General features: G+C 58.8%; 1 protein-coding gene across 1 annotated transcript in view; it reads right to left on the bottom strand.

Annotated features, from left to right (window-relative positions):
* Positions 1-20,894, bottom strand: part of LOC116955923 (ST14 transmembrane serine protease matriptase) — an 88,673-nt gene that overhangs the window by 19,981 nt on the left and 47,798 nt on the right. The window contains 13 exon segments of the mRNA XM_076053761.1: positions 1,742-1,849; positions 2,363-2,467; positions 4,232-4,362; positions 4,562-4,671; positions 6,511-6,533; positions 6,536-6,619; positions 6,859-6,989; positions 9,286-9,517; positions 10,310-10,345; positions 11,353-11,531; positions 13,170-13,240; positions 15,378-15,553; positions 20,015-20,168. Coding sequence (XP_075909876.1) covers positions 1,742-1,849; positions 2,363-2,467; positions 4,232-4,362; positions 4,562-4,671; positions 6,511-6,533; positions 6,536-6,619; positions 6,859-6,989; positions 9,286-9,517; positions 10,310-10,345; positions 11,353-11,531; positions 13,170-13,240; positions 15,378-15,553; positions 20,015-20,168 — 1,540 coding nt within the window.

Genomic DNA, 20,894 nt, shown 5'->3' with positions numbered 1-20,894 from the left:
ATGTAGGTCTTGTTGGAATTCCCTACACCTCTGCTGTAGCAGACGGACAGAATATATGGCATCTGTGCAGGACCAACATGGGGCCCGCATCCGTCACTATGTAGTCCATCAGATGTTCTTGCTTGGACCCGGCATGCACCCATGATGTTGTGTGGATGCGCCGATGCCGGGACAGCTAGTTCGTAATTCCAAGCCCATGGGCTGCACAAAAATCTAGCCGTTGTTATTGAGCTGATCTGGCCCATGCCTTCCAATCATTCCAGACCAGGTGCCAGCATCATGACCAACTCGGGGATTGAAGTCACCCAACAAGATGACTATCCCGAGGGGCCACTTTAGCTAGCACCTGTGACAGGAGGTCATAGAAGGCATCTAACTCATCGGCCTTGCCTGCATCCCTCCACGGATGTTCGTCTTCGGCGGGGGCATAAGTAACCACGACCACCACTCCTCGCCTCTGGTTGATGGGAAGGCGAGCCCAAAGTGGCCTGGGGCTTACAGCTTCCCACACCTCACCGCCACGCTACCACGCCCCTTCATTCGTTCGTTCAGAAGAAGAGCCACTCCCTGCCCCGAGTAGAGGACTGTCCACCCCTCATGGTGGCAGGAGCCATAGCCGGTCCACAGGACCTCCTGAATGCCACAGAGATCCAGGCGGTACCGGTCCAGCTCCCGACAGAGGAGTGGCAGCCTCTCCTCCGCAGTGAGCGTTCGAACATTCTACGTGGCCACACGTAGTGGTTTTTTGTTGTTTCTGGAGGAGCCCCGAGGGTAAATATTAAATCTCCTGGCTCCGCCAAAAGGTGTTTGGCCAGGAGACGTCATAGACGCCTGTCCCCCACGGGGCCTCCGGCACAAGCTTATTAATTAAATTTTTCCATCGTGGTTTAGTGGTAATTCATTGAAGGTGGAGGAGTTACCAGCCCCTCGCACCCGTCCAGAGCCCCCGTTTAGCCGCTGTGCTGGTCACAGATGCCCTGAGGGGAAAGGCCAATCGGAATTGGCCCTCCCCCCACGGCACTGTCCACGACAGCGTTGCCCGTCCGGCACCATGAGATACGCACAGACACACGCAGAGACGGGGATCCTATCAATACACGCTTGATACACGCAGACACGCACAGACATGCGCAGACACGCACAGACACACGCAGACACACGCAGACACAAGCAGATACACACACAGCGATGTTATCAAAACATGCTTATCGCACACACACAACCAAAATTATACCTCCAGCACTACCACCACCGCCACACCACTACGAAGTGGTGGCTTATCATAGTCATCATCATCGTCAAATACTCTCAACGCGTGATGTCGATTCTAAACGTGGAGGGAAACACAGGAGGACCCGGAGAAAAATCCACGTGACCACAGGGAGAGAGAGAGACACGCAAACGCCAAATTATACAGCAGGCGTCGTCAGAGTCGGGATCGAACCCACGACCTCCTGTATACCAGGCGAGGTAGTTAACATCTCCTAGCCACCGTGATGATGATGAGAGACGTAATCTCCAAATATACAGCGGGGATCATCAGGGTCGGGATGAAACCCACGACCTCCTGTATACCAGGCGAGGTAGTTAACATCTCACAGCCCACTGTGGCGACCCCTCACGGTGACCCCCCCGCCCCCTTCCCCCTTCCCCCCCCTGCATGACCCCCCCCCCTCCCGTGACGCCCCCCCCCCCCCCTCCCGTGTGACCCCGCACCCTCCACCCCGGGCACCCTGCTCACGGCAGTCTTTCTCGTCGCTGAAGTCTCCGCAGTCGTTGACGCGGTCGCACATCCACATCTTGGGCTTGCACAGGCCGTTGGCGCAGGAGAACTGGTCAGCCCCGCACTCTGAGCCAGCGCCGGCAGGCGGGCGGGCACACGCAGACACGCAGACACGCACACGCAGACACGCGCACACGCAGACACGCACACACGCAGACACGCAGACACGCACACACGCACGCACACACGCACACACGCACACGGAGACACGCACACGAACACACGCACACGGAGACACGCACACGCAGACACGCACACGCACGGTCAAGCACACGGAGGGGAGCGGAGGGAGGGAGGAGGGTAGGGAGGAGGGGAGGGGGGAGGGAGGCAAGGAGGGAGTGGAGGAAGTGGAGGGGGCAGATGGAGCGAAGGGAGGGAGTGGAGGGAGCGAAGGGAGGGAGGGGAGGGGAGCGGAGGGAGGGAGGGAGGGGAGGGAGTAGGGGGGGAGGGAGGGAGTAGGGGGGGAGAGAGGGAGGGAGGAGGGGAGGGAGGAGGGGAGGGAGGAGGGGAGGCAAGGAGGGAGTGGAGGGAGCGAAGGGAGGGAGGGAGGGAGGGGAGGGAGGGGAGGTGATGAGTCACCGCAGTTGTTCTCATCGCTGAGGTCTCCGCAGTCGTTCCAACCGTCGCACTGCCGGCTCTGCACCAGGCATAGTCCCGAGTTGCACGTGAACATCCCGGGACACGCTACACACAGACACACAGACACACACACAGATAAAGGTTCCTGTTATAGCCTGAACAGACTGTTGGGGCAAGTGCTGTTAGCGAGTAGCACCTATGAAGAGGGTGAGGGGCACGGACACCACACACAGACACCAAACACACAGTTTAGCACGCAGGCTTTCGCGACCAATATCATCCATAATAGGTTTTTTTTCTAGGTTAGATCGCGTAAATATATAAATGTTGCGTCATTAAAACCCACCACCACCCGGCAAAGCCAACTAATAAGGGTTGTCACGTAAACAGAACATGCCAACTCGGGCATTGAAGTTACCCAACAAGATGACTATCCCGAGGGGCCACTTTAGCCAGCACCTGTGACAGGAGGTCAGAGAAGGCATCTGACTCATCGGCCTTGCCTGCATCCCTCCACGGATGTTCGTCTTCAGTGAGGGCATAAGTAACCACGACCACTACTCCTCGCCTCTGGTTGATACGAAGGCGAGCCCAAAGTAGCCTGGGGCTTACATCTTCCCACACTTCTCCGCCACGCTCCCACGTCCCCTTCATTCTTTCGTTCAGAAGAAGATGCACTCCCTGTTGTTTGGCAATTTCCTGCCCTGAGTAGAGGACTGTCCACCCCTCATGGTGGCAGGAGCCAGAACCGGTCCACAGGACCTCCTGAATGCCACAGAGATCCCGGCGGTACCGGTCCAGCTCCCGACAGAGGAGTGGCAGCCTCTCCTCCGCAGTGAGCGCTCGAACATTGCACGTGGCCATCCGTAGTGGCTTTTCCGTGTTTCTGGAGGAGCCCCGAGGGTAAAGATTCAGTCTCCTGGCTCTGCCAAATGGAATTTGGCCAGGAGACGTCATAGATGCCGGGGCCTCCGGCACAAGCTTTATAAAAAATGTAAATCGTGGTTTCGTGGTAATTAATTGAAGGTGGAGGGGTTACCAGCCCCTCACACCCATCCAGAGCCTCTATTTGGCCACTGTGGTGGTTACAAACACCATGAGGGGAAATGACCAATATAAATAGGCCCTCCCCCCATGGCATTGCCCACCACAGCGTTGCCGTTCGGCACCAACGAGGAGGAAGGGGGTTTACTTTATGAAACCTCACCTCGAGCCCTCAATACTCTGATAGTGCGCTGTTTTTGAGTTGTACGCCTAATGGCGTCTTCTGGTCCAACACCAGTGGAGACTAGGCTCTAAGAAAAGCTGTCTCGGGTGTGGACCAATCAAATTCAAGGACAGTGCATATTATCAGAGTTGTCTTTTTTGTTTGCATTTTAACTGCTTGTGTTGTGGTTATTGCAAACATGATGCCTTGAATAAAGGTGTCAGTTTTTGTGCCAGTTAAAAGGGTTAAACCTATTCCTATAGGAAGGGGGTTGTTTTTGCCAGACACGGACACCACACCACACACACATGGACACCACACACACACACGGACACCACACACACACACACATGGACACCACACACACACACGGACACCACACACACACACACGGACACCACACACACACACACACACGGACACCACACACACACACACACCACACACACACACACACACGGACACCACACACACACACATGGACACCACACAGACACACACACATGGACACCACGCACACCACACACACACACGGACACCACACACACACACACGGACACCACACACACACACACCACACCACACACACACACGGACACCACACACACACACACACAGACACCACACACACACACACACGGACTAGGCGAGGCAAGACTCACGGTTGTCGGGCTGGTAGGCCGTGTACTCGGCGACGAAACCGCGGTCCGAGTAGGATTCGTCTGAGTGGAACTTCACCTCCAGCGAGGCACCGCTGCTGATGGCCACAAACGTGGGCTGGTCGCTACAGTACCTGGCAACGCACGCGCACACACACACGCATACGGGGTCATCATCATCATCATCGTCGTCGTCAGCGTCGTCATCATCGTCATCATCATCGTGATCAGCCGATGACGATGATAACGATGATGATGACGTTGGCGGGCCTCCCTGGTTAACGTCTGCGCCACCGTCGCCACGGCCGCCCGCTCTGGCCCCAGTGGCGGCACCTCTTCTTGTTGACCTCCATGTAGTCCTTGAGGCAGTTGGACTCCTGGATGCCCGGCTCCCGCATCTTGAACCTTGTGAAGGTCACACGAACCTGCTTGTTGGCGTCGGTCTGCACGGCGGGGGGGGGGGGGGGGGCGGCAGAGGGGGGACGGGGTCGTTACGATCGGGCCCGAGAGGTCACCGCAGCCACCACCGCACCTCCACACCACCGCACTATCACCACCTCCACCACTGCACCACCTCCGCCACCTCTACCACTGCACCACCTCCACCACCTCTACCACTGCACCACCTCCGCCATCGCCACCACCTCTACCACTGCACCACCTCCGCCACCACCTCCACCACCTCCACCTCTTACCACTGCACCACCTCCACCACTGCACCACCGCCACCACCACCACCTCCACCACCTCTACCACCGCGCCACCTCCTCCACCACCTCTACCACCGCGCCACCTCCTCCACCACTGCACCAACACCACCTCTCTACCACTGCACCACCTCCACCACTGCCTCCACCTCCACCAGCTCCACCACTGCACCAACACCACCTCCACCTCTACCACTGCACCACCTCCACCACCTCCACCACTAACTACCAACACCTCCACGACCACCTTCACCACCACACTTCCTCCACCACTCCACTAGGGAATGTGATTTGTCGAGGTTTAAGGGTATGCTGTGAGATGTGTGTACGTGCGTGAGTGTGTGTGTGTGCATGTGCATGCGCGTGTGCGTGCGTGTGTGTGCCCGTGTGTGCGAGTGCCCATGAGCATGTGTGCGAGTGTGAGTGCGTGCGTGCGAGCGTGCAAGTGCGTGTGTGTGAGCGTGTGTGAGTGTAATCATGCGTGTGAGCATGCGAGTGTGCGAGTGTGAGTGCGTGCGTGCGCGTGTGTGAGCGTGCGTGTGTGCGAGTGTGAGTGTGTGAGTGCGTGTGTGAGTGCGTGTGCGAGTGTGAGCGTGTGTGCGAGTGTGAGCGTGTATGCGAGCGTGCGAGTGCGTGTGTGTGAGCGTGTGTGCGAGTGTGAGTGCGTACGTGCGTGTGAGTGTGTGTGAGTGCGTACGTGCATGCGTGTAAGTGTGCATGTGAGCATGTGAGTGTGTGTGTGAGTGTGTGTGTGTGAGCGTGTGTGCGAGTGTGAGCGTGCGTGCGAGTGTGAGCGTGTGTGCGAGTGCGTGTGCGTGTGAGTGCATGTGAGTGCGTGTGTGAGCGTGTGTGTGTGAGCGTGTGTGTGAGCGTGCGTGTAAGTAAGTGTGTGTGTGAGCGCGTGCATGTGTGAGCGTGTGTGAGCGTGTGTGTGTGAGTGCATGTGTGAGCGTGTGTGTGAGTGTGAGCGTGTGTGTGAGTGTGAGCGTGTGTGTGAGAGCGTGCGTGTGAGAGCGTGCGTGTGTGTGTGAGTGTGAGCGTGTGAGAGCGTGTGTGAGTGTGTGTGAGTGTGAGCGTGTGAGAGCGTGTGTGTGTGTGAGTGTGTGTGTGAGTGTGAGCGTGTGAGAGCGTGTGTGTGTGTGAGTGTGAGCGTGTGAGTGTATGTGTGTGTGTGAGTGTGAGCGTGTGAGTGTATGTGTGTGTGTGAGTGTGAGCGTGTGTGTGTCTGAGTGTGAGCGTGTGTGTGTGTGTGTAAGCGTGTGTGTGTAAGCGTGTGTGTGAGTGTGTGAGAGCGTGCGTGTGAGAGCGTGCGTGTGTGTGTAAGTGTGTGTGTGAGTGTGAGCGTGTGAGTGTGAGCGTGTGTGTGTGAGTGTATGTGTGTGTGAGTGTCAGCGTGTGTGTGTGTGAGCGTGTGTGTGTGTGAGCGTGTGTGTGTGTGAGCGTGTGTGTGTGAGTGTATGTGTGTGTGAGTGTCAGCGTGTGTGTGTGTGAGCGTGTGTGTGTGTGAGCGTGTGTGTGTGTGAGCGTGTGTGTGTGTGAGCGTGTGTGAGTGTGAGCGTGTGTGTGTGCGCTCACCTGGATGACCCAGCTGGTGTCCGTGTTGGGGGGTAGTACGTGGGGTAGGCTGGCGACGTGAAGTTCTGGGTCACCTTCTCCCTCGCTTGCAGGGTCACGGCCCCAAAGACTGGCGCAGCACACAACACGCAACACGCTCCCGTCACGTGACGTCACGCGTGACGCGACGGGGGGGGGGGGTGGCAACTCCAGCGGCAGTTGCCCCCAACACTCCCACCACCCCCCCCACCCCCCCCAGCCCCCCGCGAGGTGACAAGACACCCGGGCCAGCAAACTGCTGTGGTTCCCTCTCCTCCCCCCCCTCCTCCTTCCTCCATCTTCTCCCCCTCCCCCCCCCTCCCCCTTTACCGGGTTTGTCGATCTGCAGGAACTTGGCGTTGAACCCGGGCTCGTTCTGGACGTCGTTGGACGTGAAGGTGACGAGCATCACGTTCCCCGACGACAGCAGGCTGAACGCCACGGGGGCCACGCCGCACTTCCTGCGGTGGGGGGGGGGCGGCGATGAGGGGGGGGGGGCGGCGATGAGGGGGGGGGGAATTCGCGATCGGCGTCGTCACCGACGGCTTGAGCGACGTGGCATCATCGGCGACGTCGCTGATGTCACGTCACCTGCGACGTGACGTCAGCGACACGACATCATCGGCGACGTCGCTGACGTCACGTCACCTGCGACGTGACGTCCGCGACACGACATCATCGGCGACGTCGCTGATGTCACGTCACCTGCGACGTGACGTCAGCGACACGACATCACCGGCGACGTCGCTGATGTCACGTCACCTGAGACGTGACGTCACCGGCGACATCACCGGCGACGTCGCGTTGCCGTGACGTCACCTGCGGCGTGACGTCGGCGACGTTACCAACGTCATCGGTGACATCGCCTGCGACATCGCCTCAGCGACATGACATCATCAGCGACATAACCTCACCAGCGACACGACGTCACATCACCAGCGATGTGACGTCACCAACAGGAACACCGTCAGGTCACAGACTGGGTCACCGTAAGGTCACAGACAGGGTCACCGTAAGGTCACAGACAGGGTCAGAGAAAGGGTCAGAGACAGGGTCACGGTAAGGTCACAGACAGGGTCACCGCTGGGTCACCACCAGGTTCACCCACCAGGTCCACCCGCCAGGTCACCATCAGGTCACCATCAGGTCACCATCAGGTCACCCACCAGGTTCACCCACAAGGTCACCATCAGGTTCACCCACCAGGTCACCATCAGGTCCACCCGCCAGGTCACCCACCAGGTCACCCACGAGGTCACCATCAGGTCACCCGCCAGGTTCACCCACCAGGTCACCCGCCAGGTCCACCCACCAGGGTCACCCACCAGGTTCACCATCAGGTTCACCCACCAGGGTCACCCACCAGGTCACCCACCAGGTCACCATCAGGTGACCCACCAGGGTCACCCACCAGGTTCACCTGCCAGGTCACCCACCAGGTCACCCACCAGGTCACCCACCAGGTGACCCATCAGGTCACCCACCAGGTCCACCCGCCAGGTCACCATCAGGTGACCCACCAGGTCCACGCACCAGGTTCACTCACCAGGTCACCATCAGGTCACCCGCCAGGTTCACCCACCAGGTCACCCACCAGGTCCACCCACCAGGGTCACCCACCAGGTCACCCACCAGGTCCACACACCAGGTTCACTCACCAGGTCACCATCAGGTGACCCACCAGGTGCACGCACCAGGTTCACTCACCAGGTCACCCACCAGGTCACCCGCCAGGTCACCCGCCAGGTCACCCACCAGGTCCACCCACCAGGTCCACCCACCAGGGTCACCCACCAGGTTCACCATCAGGTTCACCCACCAGGTTCACCCACCAGGGTCACCCACCAGGTCACCCACCAGGTCACCATCAGGTGACCCACCAGGGTCACCCACCAGGTTCACCCGCCAGGTCACCCACCAGGTCATCCACCAGGGTCACCCACCAGGTGACCCACCAGGTCACCCACCAGGTCCACCCGCCAGGTCACCATCAGGTGACCCACCAGGTCCACGCACCAGGTTCACTCACCAGGTCACCCACCAGGTCACCCGCCAGGTCACCCACCAGGTTCACCATCAGGTTCACTCACCAGGTCACCCGCCAGGTCACCCGCCAGGTCCACCCACCAGGGTCACCCACCAGGTTCACCATCAGGTTCACCCACCAGGGTCACCCACCAGGGTCACCCACCAGGTCACCCACCAGGTCACCATCAGGTGACTCACCAGGTCACCCACCAGGTTCACCCACCAGGTCACCCACCAGAGTCACCCACCAGGTCCACCCGCCAGGTCCACCCACCAGGTCCACCCGCCAGGTCACCCACCAGGTGACCCACCAGGTCACCCACCAGGTCCACCCGCCAGGTCACCATCAGGTGACCCACCAGGTCCACGCACCAGGTTCACTCACCAGGTCACCATCAGGTCACCCGCCAGGTTCACCCACCAGGTCACCCACCAGGTCCACCCACCAGGGTCACCCACCAGGTCACCCACCAGGTCCACGCACCAGGTTCACTCACCAGGTCACCATCAGGTGACCCACCAGGTCCACGCACCAGGTTCACTCACCAGGTCACCCACCAGGTCACCCGCCAGGTCACCCACCAGGTCCACCCACCAGGGTCACCATCAGGTCACCCACCAGGTCCACCCACCAGGTCAACCACCAGGTCACCCACCAGGGTCACCCACCAGGGTCACCCACCAGGGTCACCACCAGGGTCACCATCAGGTCCACCCGCCGGCACTCACCGCAGCAACGTGCGGTTCTCGGCGGGGCTCAGGAAGTCGTAGACGGTGACGGCGTCGAACCGGCAGTCGTCCTCCACCATGAAGGAGACGAAGGTGAGCTGCAGCACCTTGCCGGCGTCGGCGCGGAGCAGCCACTGGCAGCGCGAGTTGGCGGGGTACTCCCCGTTCTCGAAGTTGGGGCTGCGGAAGAAGCGCTCCGTAGACCCCACGGCGTGCAGCTGGAAGGAGCACGCTGGGGGGCGGAGGGGGGGAGGGGGCACGCGGCAAGGCGGGGGTCACGCACGGTGCTCGTCTCTGCCTGGGGGTCTGCCTGGGGGTCTGCCTGGGGGTCTGCCTGGGGGTCTGCCTGGGGTCTGCCTGGGGGTCTAAGAGGGGGTCTGCCTGGGGGTCTGCCTGGGGGTCTGCCTGGGGTCTGCCTGGGGGTCTGCCTGGGGGTCTAAGAGGGGGTCTACCTGGGGGTCTACCTGGGGGTCTACCTGGGGGTCTACCTGGGGGTCTGCCTGGGGGTCTGCCTGGGGGTCTGCCTGGGGGTCTGCCTGGGGGTCTACCTGGGGGTCTAGCAGGGGGTCTGCCTGGGGGTCTGCCTGGGGGTCTAAGAGAGGGTCTAAGAGGGGGTCTACCTGGGGGTCTACCTGGGGGTCTACCAGGGGGGTCTGCCAGGGGGGTCTACCTGGGGGTCTACCTGGGGGTCTACGCACAACCATAGTCATAACCACCCATAGCCACTCGCATAGACCAACCACTCACAACCACCCACACCCACCACCCACACCCACCACCCACACCCACCACCCATACCCACCCCCACCCCACACCCACCCACACCATCACCCGTACCCCCAGCCACACCCCCACCCACACCCCCAGCCAGACCCCCAGCCACACCCCCACCCCAGCCACACCCCCGCCCCCAGCCACACCCCCGCCCACACCCCCGCCCACATCCCCACCAACACGGGTTCATAGCGCTAACCACTACACGACCGCTCCCCACACAGCCACCCCCCCCACCTTCCATACTCACGCGAGTTGAAGGGGACGACGTTGATGGGGTTGGCGGCTGTAAGGAGACACGGACGGACACAGACACACAGACACACACACACAGACACACACACACACGCGGACACAGACACACACAGACACACACACGCGAACACAGACACACACACAGACACACACACACACACAGACACACACACACAGACACACAGACACACATAGACACACACACACACAGACACACAGACACACACACAGACACACACACACAGACACACAGACACACACACAGACACACACACACACAGACACACACAGACACACAGACACACACAGACAGACACACACACACAGACACACACACAGACACACACACACAGACACACACAAAGATGAACGCCGATTGTGGGCAGGTGCCGCAAGCAAGGAGCAGCACCGAGGAAAGCCGGAACGGCACACGACAGGGTGGGTGGGTGGCCGGCACCACACCCGGCCGCCTTTGTCTCCCCCGGTGGCGATGTTGACCGCACAACGCGCCGGGTGCTCACTTGAGGCCGAGTCGACCCAGGGGAGGCCCGGGACACATTCGGCTGAACGTCGCCTTGGAGTTGGCAGCCATGAGGGGGAATCGAACTCGGGTGGCCGTGGTGCAGCTTCACCGTTGCCTTCACGTCACCGCAACGTCACCGCAACGTCACCGCAACGTCACCGTTACCGTCACGGTGACAGTCACCGTGACAGTGACAGTGACCGTGACAGTCACTGAGACCGTCACCGAGACCATCACCGAGACCGTCACCGTCACCGAGACCCTCACCGAGACCCTCACCGAGACCCTCACCGTCACCGTCACCAAGACCGTCACCATGACCCTCACAGAAGACCCTCACTGTCACCGTGACCCTCACCGAGACCCTCACCGAGACCCTCACCGAGACCCTCACCGAGACCGTCACTGTCACCAAGACCCTCACTGTCACCGTCACCAAGACCGTCACCGTCACCAGGATGGGGGGGTGAGTCACCGTCACCGTCACCACGACCACGGCCGTGACCGCGACCTACGGAAGACGGTGAGCGAGGCGACGTCGATCTGCCCCTGCCCGGGCTGCATGCGTGACAAGCCGAGCCGCTGCCTCAGCACCCCCTTCACCACCTCCTCCGACACCACGGAGCTCAGCACCGCCTCCTCCTTCTCCGGGATGGTGAAGCGGATGAGGTAGTAGGCCTTGACGCTGCCCTCGCTGCAGACAAACACAAAGGTCTCTGTGTGAGTCTAAGGGTCTCTGTGGGAGTCTACGGGTCTCTGTGTAAGGCTACGGGTCTCTGTGTGAGCATCTCTACGCGAGTCTACGGGTCTCTGTGGGAGTCTACGGGTCTCTGTGTGAGGCTATGGGTCTCTGTGGGAGTTTACAGGTCTCTGTGTGAGTCTACAGGTCTCTGTGTGGGTCTACGGGTCTCTGTGGGAGTCTACGGGTCTCTGTGGGAGTCTACGGGTCTGTGTGTGAGTCTACGGGTCTCTGTGTGAGCATCTCTACGCGAGTCTACGGGTCTCTGTGTGAGTCTACGGGTCTCTGTGCGAGTCTACGGGTCTCTGTGTGAGTCTACGGGTCTCTGTGGGAGTCTACGGGTCTCTGTGTGGGTCTACGGGTCTCTGTGGGAGTCTACAGGTCTCTGTGGGAGTCTACGGGTCTCTGTGGGAGTCTACGGGTCTCTGTGTGAGGCTACGGGTCTCTGTGTGAGCATCTCTACGCGAGTCTACGGGTCTCTGTGTGGGTCTACGGGTCTCTGTGGGAGTCTACGGGTCTCTGTGGGAGTTTACGGGTCTCTGTGTGAGTCTACGGGTCTCTGTGTGAGTCTACGGGTCTCTGTGTGAGTCTACGGGTCTCTGTGTGAGTCTACGGGTCTCTGTGGGAGTCTACGGGTCTCTGTGTGAGTCTACATGTCTCTGTGGGAGTCTACGGCTGTCTGTGAGGGTCACTGTGGGATATGAACGCTGGGTGAGGGGAGCTCACCCAGGGAGGCAGGGAGTGGAGGGAGTGGAGGGAGTGGAGGGAGGGAGTGGAGGGAGGGGAGTGGAGGGAGGGAGTGGAGGGAGTGGAGGGAGTGGAGGGAGGGGAGGGAGTGGAGGGAGGGGAGGGAGTGGAGGGAGTGGACGGAGTGGAGGGAGTGGACGGAGTGGAGGGAGTGGAGGGAGTGGAGGGAGTGGAGGGAGTGGAGGGAGTGGAGGGAGTGGAAGGAGTGGAGGGAGGGAGTGGAGGGGAGGGAGTGGAGGGAGGGGAGGGAGGGAGGGAGTGGAGGGAGGGGAGGGAGGGAGTGGAGGGGAGAGAGTGGAGGGAGTGGAAGGAGTGAGGAAGTGGAGGGAGGGGATGGAGTGGAGGCAGGGAGTGGAGGGAGTGGAGGGAGTGGAGGGAGGGAGGGGAGTGGAGGGAATAGAGGGAGTGGAGGGAGGGAGTGGAGGGAGGGGAGTGGAGGGAGGGAGGGGAGTGGAAGGAGTGAGGGAGTGGAGGGAGTGGAGGGAGGGGAGTGGAGGGAGGGGAGTGGAGGGAGGGGAGTGGAGGGAGGGGAGTGGAGGGAGGGGAGTGGAGGGAGGGAGGGGAGGGAGTGGAGGGAGTGGAGGGAGGGGAGGGAGTGGAGGGAGGGAGTGGAGGGAGTGGAGGGAGGGGAGTGGAGGGAGGGGAGGGGGAGGGGAGTGGAGGGAGTGGAGGGGAGTGGAGGGAGTGGAGTGGAGGGAGTGGAGGGAGTGGAGGGAGTGGAGGGAGGGAGGGGAGTGGAGGGAGGGAGGGGAGTGGAGGGAGGGAGGGGAGTGGAGGGAGGGAGGGGAGTGGAGGGAGGGAGGGAGTGGAGGGAGTGGAGGGAGGGAGGGAGTGGAGTGATGTTACCTGAAGCCCACGACCTGGGATGTGTTGTAGTAGGAGGCGAGGACGGTTGACTTGGTGAACGCCTCCTTGACCTACGCACGCCACCACAAGGTCGACTGACGGAAGGCGCTTCCACACAACGTCCACGCAACGTCCACGCAACGTCCACGCTACGCCCACGTAACGTCCACACAACGTCCACGCTACGCCCACACGTCACCACACAACGTCCACGCAACGTCCACGCAACGTTCACACAACGTCCACGCAACGTCCACGCAACGTCCACGCAACGTCCACGCCACGCCCACGTAACGTCCACACAACGTCCACTCAACGTCCACACGTCACCACACAACGTCCACGCAACGTCCACGTAACGTCACCGGTTGACAGGATGGGGGGGGGGGGTGAGTTCCTTAAATCTCCCCAAATGAGCCTCAACCACACCCCCCACCCCTCACCCCACACCCCTCACCTCTCACCCCTCACCCCTCACCCCACACCCCTCACCCCTCACCCCTCACCCCACACCTCTCACCACACACCCCTCACCCCACACCCCTCACCCACACCCCTCACCCACACCCCTCACCCACACCCCTCACCCCTCACCCCTCACCTCTCAACCACACCCCTCACCCCTCACCACACACCCCTCACCACACACCCCTCACCACACACCCCTCACCACAAAGATAAAGACAAAGATCCCCCATATAGCCTTAACAGACTGTAGGGGCAAGTGCTGTTAGCGAGCACCTATGAAGGCCGGAACGGTACACGAGGGGGTGGGTGGCCAGCACCACGCCCGACCGCCTTTGTCTCCCTAGTGGCAATGTTTACACACCGCACCAGGTACTCATTTGAGGCTGAGTCGACCTAGGGGAGGCCCGGGACCGGTTCAGATAATCGTCACTGGTGTTGGCCGTGAGCGGGAATCGAACCCGGGTCGCCAGGTTCATAGCGCAGCGCGCTAACCGCTACACTATCGCTCCCCACACCCCCCCCCCCCCTCACCACACACCCCTCACCACACACCCCTCACCCACACCACACACCCCTCACCCACACCACACACCCCTCACCACACACCCCTCACCCACACCACACACCCCTCACCCACACCCCTCACCACACACCCCTCACCACACACCCCTCACCTCTCACCCACACTCCTCACCCCCTTAACTCACCTAATCACCTCACCATCACTTCTCCCCTCTTCACCCCTCACCGCTCATCACAAACCTCACCACAACTCACCTCGTCACCTCACCCACCCGAGTCTCACCTCACCTCTCTCGCCCCCTCTCAATGCCTCACCTCATCGCCATCATGTTTCAACTCACCTACTCACCTCATCACCTCACCTCATCACCTCACAAGTCTCACCTCATCGCTCTCATCTCAGCCCCTCTGCCCCACCCCCTCACTGGCCTCACCTCATCAACTCACCTCATCACCCACACTCAACATCCCACCTCAACCCTCGCCCACCTCAACCCCTCCCCCACTCTCACGGGGGCTTCACCACACCAACAACTCACCTCGTCACCCCAACCCTCTCTCAGCCCCTCCCCTCCCTCACCTCGTCACCCCAACCCTCTCTCAGCCCCTCCCCTCCCTCACCTCGTCACCCCAACCCTCACTCACCCCCTCCCTCCCTCACCTCGTCACCCCAACCCTCACTCACCCCCTCCCCTCCTTCACCTCGTCACCCCAACCCTCTCTCACCACCCCCCTCCCTCACCTCGTCACCCCAACCCTCTCTCACCCCCCCTCCCTCACCTCGTCACCCCAACACTCACTCACCCCCTCCCCTCCTTCACCTCGTCACCCCAACCCTCTCTCACCCCCTCCCTCCCTCACCTCGTCACCCCAACCCTCACTCACCCCCTCCCTCACCTCGTCGCCCCAAACCCTCTCTCACCCGCCCCCTCCCTCACCTCGTCACCCAAACCCTCACTCTCACCACCCCCTCCTTCACGTCGTCACCCCAACCCTCACTCACCCCCTGCCTCCCTCACCTCGTCACCCCAACCCTCTCTCACCCCCCCTCCCTCACCTCTTCACCCCAACCCTCTCTCACCCCCCCCTCCCTCACCTCGTCACCCCAACCCTCACTCACCCCCTCCCTCACCTCATCACCCAAACCCCTGCCGCCCCCACCCTCCTTCCCTCACCTCGTCACCCAAACCCCTGCCGCCCCCACCCTCCTTTCCTCACCTCATCGCTGACCGTGGCAGCCAGTCTCTGCGCTGCGGGAGAGTTCATGTCCTCCAGGTCGGACGAAAATTCCATGTCCTTGACGTGCACGGAGCCCGTGTAGACGCGGGCAACCTTCTCATCAAGCGAGCCACGGTAATCCGTGGTCGCCTTATCCTGCACCTCCTGCACATAGACTGCACACGTGCGCAGAGAGAGAGACACCGAGACCTGTGTAGACTCGCTCACGTAGAGACCCATACTCACGTAGAGACCCACACTCACGTAGAGACCCACACTCACGTAGAGACCCACACTCACGTAGAGACCCATACTCACGTAGAGACCCATAGCTAGCTTCACACAGACCCATATTCACATAGAGACCCACACTCATGTAAAGACCCACACTCACGTAGAGACCCACACTCACGTAGAGACCCACACTTACGTAGAGACCCACACTCACGTAGAGACCCATAGCTAGCTTCACAGAGACCCATACTCACGTAGAGACCCACACTCACGTAGAGACCCATAGCTAGCTTCACAGAGACCCACACTCACGTAGAGACCCACACTCGCGTAGAGACCCATAGCTAGCTTCACAGAGACCCATACTCACGTAGAGACTCACACTCACGTAGAGACCCAAAGCTAGCTTCACAGAGACCCATACTCACGTAGAGACCCACTCATGTAGAGACCCACACTCACGTAGAGACCCATTGCTAGCTTCACAGAGACCCATACTCACGTAGGGACCCAGACTCACGTAGAGACCCATAGCTAGCTTCACAGAGACCCATACTCACGTAGAGACCCACACTCACGTAGAGACCCATAGCTAGCTTCACAGAGACCCATACTCACGTAGAGACCCACACTCACGTAGAGACCCACACTCACGTAGAGACCCACACTCACGTAGAGACCCACACTCACGTAGAGACCCATAGCTAGCTTCACAGAGACCCATACTCACGTAGAGACCCACACTCACGTAGAGACCAATACTCACGTAGAGACCCACACTCACGTAGAGACCCACACTCACGTAGAGACCCATACTCACGTAGAGACCGATAGCGAGCTTCACAGAGACCCACACTCACGTAGAGACCCACACTCACGTAGAGACCCACAGCTAGATTCACAGAGCACCACATAAACTCGTTCACGAAGAGACCCATACTCACGTAGAGACCCATACTCACGTAAAGTGAGGGAAAAAAGTATTTGATCCCCTGCTGATTTGTATGTTTGCCCACTGACAAAGAAATGATCAGTCTATAATTTTAATGGTAGCTTTATTTGAACAGTGAGAGACAGAATTACAACAAAAAAATCCAGAAAAACGTATGTCAAAAATGTTATAAATTGATTTGCATTTTAATGAGTGGAAATAAGTATTTGACCCCCTCTCAATCAGAAAGATTTCTGGCTCCCAGGTGTCTTTTATACAGGTAATGAGCTGAGATTAGGAGCACACTCTTAAAGGGAGTGCTCCTAATCTCAGCTTGTTACCTGTATAAAAGACACCTGTCCACAGAAGCAATCAATCAGATTCCAAACTCTCCACCATGGCCAAGACCAAAGAGCTCTCCAAGGATGTCAGGGACAAGATTGTAGACCTACACAAGGCTGGAATGGGCTACAAGACCATTGCCAAGCAGCTTGGTGAGAAGGTGACAACAGTTGGTGCGATTATTCGCAAATGGAAGAAACACAAAAAAACTGTCAATCTCCCTCAGCCTGGGGCTCCATGCAAGATCTCACCTCGTGGAGATGCAATGATCATGAGAACGGTGAGGAATCAGCCCAGAGCTACACGGGAGGATCTTGTCAATGATCTCAAGGCAGCTGGGACCATAGTCACCAAGAAAACAATTGGAAACACACTACGCCATGAGGGACTGAAATTCTGCAGTGCCCGCAAGGTCCCCCTGCTCAAGAAAGCACATATACATGTCCGTCTGAAGTTTGCCAATTAACATCTGAATGATTCAGAGGACAACTGGGTGAAAGTGTTGTGGTCAGATGAGACCAAAATGGAGCTCTTTGGCATCAACTCAACTCGCCGTGTTTGGAGGAGGAGGAATGCTGCCTATGACCCCAAGAACACCATCCCCACCGTCAAACATGGAGGTGGAAACATTATTCTTTGGGGGTGTTTTTCTGCTAAGGGGACAGGACAACTTCACCGCATCAAATGGACGATGGACGGGGCCATGTACCGTCAAATCTTGGGTGAGAACCTCCTTCCCTCAGCCAGGGCATTGAAAATGAGTCGTGGATGGGTATTCCACCATGACAATGACCCAAAACACACGGCCAAGGCAACAAAGGAGTGGCTCAAGAAGAAGCACATTAAGGTCCTGGAGTGGCCTAGCCAGTCTCCAGACCTTAATCCCATAGAAAATCTGTAGAGGGAGCTGAAGGTTCGAGTTGCCAAACGTCAGTCTCGAAACCTTATTGACTTGGAGAAGATCTGCAAAGAGGAGTAGGACAAAATCCCTCCTGAAATGTGTGCAAACCTGGTGGCCAACTACAAGAAACGTCTGATCTCTGTGATTGCCAACAAAGGTTTTGCCACCAAGTATTAAGTCATGTTTTGCAGAGGGGTCAGATACGTATTTCCCTCGTTAAAATGCAAATCAATTTATTAGATTTTGACATGCGTTTTTCTGGATTTTGTTGTTGTTATTCTATCTCTCACTGTTCAAATAAACCCACCATTAAAATTATAGACTGATCATTTCTTTGTCAGTGGGCAAACGTACAAAATCAGCAGGGGATCAAATACTTTTTTTCCCTCACTGGAGACTCACAAAGAGACCCACAGATAGACTCACATAGAGACCCATAGATAGACTCACATAGAGACCCATAGATAGACTCACATAGAAACCCACAGATAGACTCGCATAGAGACACACAGATAGACTCACATAGAGATCCACAGGTAGACTCATATAGAGACCCACAGATAGACTCACAAAGAGACCCACAGATAGACTTAGAGACCCACAGATAGACTCACATAGAGACCCACAGATAGACTCACATAGAGACCCACAGATAGACTCACATAGAGACCCACAGAGAGACTCACATAGAGACCCACAGAGAGACTCACATAGAGACCCACAGATAGACTCACATAGGGACCCACAGATAGACTCACATAGAGACCCATAGATAGACTCACATAGAGACCCACAGATAGACTCACATAGGGACCCACAGATAGACTCGCATAGAGACCCATTGATAGACTCACATAGAGACCCACAGATAGACTCACATAGAGACCCACAGATAGACTCACATAGAGACCCACAGATAGACTCACATAGAGACCCATAGACTCACATAGAGACCCATAGACTCGCATAGAGACCCACAGATAGACTCACATAGAGACCCACAGATAGACTCACATAGAGACCCATAGACTCACATAGAGACCCATAGACTCACATAGAGACCCACGGACATAAGAACGAAGCGAGCGAGCGTGCGAGCTTGGAGGAGAGTGCCATGGGCCCCCCACCCCCCCATGGGCCCCCACCCCAGCCTTAGTTGAGTCTTAACGACTCAACTATTTTTTGCCACTACCGGGTAAGGCCCACCACCACTACCCCCCCCCCCCCCAGACCCCCAAGCCCGCCCCTACGTAGCGACCCTGGCCAAGCTGAATGATAGCTCAACGCCAAGTGGGCTTCGTCGTCGTCGTCGCCGCCGCCGCGTGCAAATTCACAGCAGCGGCCAAATAACTCTCAACGCGCTGCTGATGTCGATTCTAACTGAGGAGGGGAAAATACCGGAGGGCCCAGAGAAAAGTCCACGGGGAGGGAGAGAGAGAGAGGGAGAGAGGGAGAGAGGGAGGGAGAGAAGGAGGGGGAGAGAGAGAGAGGGATAAGCTACCCGTCGGAGGCCGTTTGACTGTGGGAAGGGCTGCGTGCAGGTGCAGCACTTGTCGTAGTTATATATAAAGAGAGAGAGAGCGAGAGAGTGAGCGAGAGTGAAATGGAGTAGGAAGAGAGGGGGCAGAGAGAGGGGGGGGGGGGCAGAGAGGGGGGTAGAGAGAGAGGAGAGGCAGAGAGGGGGGTAGAGAGAGAGGGAAGGGGGTAAGGAGAGCAGAAAAAAATATTTTGTTGGGTCTTTCATTTAAAAGGGGGGAGGGGGTTTACATAAAGCAAAGCATAACAAAAACGAAATGATGAACGGAGCATAGTGCCGACTACACAGAGCATCTTCTTGTTTCCTCTGATCGCGATAAAAAGAGAGGGAGAGAGAGAGAGAGACACGCACGAAAACTCCAAATATCGAGCAGGTGTCAGAGGGGTTGGGATTCAACCCACGACCTCCTGCACACCAGGGCCAGGTAGCTAACGTCTCACTCACTAACTTGAGTCTGAGTGGATCTTGGTGAGAAGCCGATGGGGAGGGAGGGCAGGGGAGGGGAGGGAGAGGGGGTAGGGGAGAGGAGGGGAGGGAGAGGGGGTAGGGGAGGGGAGGGAGGGGACACGCATAGAACCACATGGACACGGAGACAGACACAGACACGCACAGCGACACGGGGCAAGGGGGGAATCATCGGGCGGGAGATGCACACACGCCGGTGGGGGGAGGGGGCGGTGGTGACGACTCACAGCCGAAGTACCAGATGGCCGCGATGATGCCAGTCACCACCAGCAGGATGAGGGAGACCACCGCCACCACGGTGAGGATCTTGCGAGGCGTCCACTTGGGCCTACGGCGGTGCGCCTTGGGCTTGTTGGGTTTGCTCGGCACGAAGACTCTCCCCTGCTCGCTCGCACGCACGCACAGATAACACAAAGCCAAAGGTTCCCCCGTTGTGGCCTGTAACAGACCGCTGGGGCAAGTGCTGTCAGCCGAGCGCCTATGAAGGCCGGCACAGCGCACCGGGGGAGGGCGGTGGCCGACACCACGCCCGGCCGCCTTTGTCTCCCCCAGAGGCGATGTTTAAACACCGCACCAGGTACTCATTTGAGGCCGAGTCGCACGCGCACACACACACACACGCACACACACGCACACACACACAGATAAACACACGCACACACACGCACACACCAACAACAACCGCCATTCGCCACTAAGTGGCAGTGACGTCACCACGACGCTTGTGCCAGGACATGTGCACCTTGAGGCCAAGTGAAGTGCCAAACGCCCGCTGGCAGGTCACGGGGCAGACCCAGGTGCCACGGGTCGACTGACTGAGATGACTGGCTGATGCACCACCTGTGTCCCCTACTGTGCCAGCCTGCTGTGCTTTAGCCACCCGGCGCTCCGCTCGTTGTGAGCGTCGCTCCTCCGCCCTCCGTTGTTGTTGGAGGGCGACTGCCTCCAACTGCCCAGTAGCGTCCTTCACGAGCCTCCTCCACAGAAGCCGACACCGCTGGTACCAGTCACCGGCAAGTCCACTCAGCTCCACGTCCTCCTGTACCACATCACTCCATCTCTTCTCTAGCCCATGCCGTGCCCGTTTAGCCCCCTCGATCCGGCCGA

The sequence above is a fragment of the Petromyzon marinus genome, chromosome 62 (genome assembly GCF_048934315.1).
Source record: "Petromyzon marinus isolate PM22_M1 ecotype Great Lakes invasive population chromosome 62, UKy_Petmar_22M1.pri1.0, whole genome shotgun sequence".
In the NCBI taxonomy this organism is placed as follows: domain Eukaryota; kingdom Metazoa; phylum Chordata; class Hyperoartia; order Petromyzontiformes; family Petromyzontidae; genus Petromyzon; species Petromyzon marinus.
This window is presented reverse-complemented; position numbering and strand designations above follow the sequence as displayed.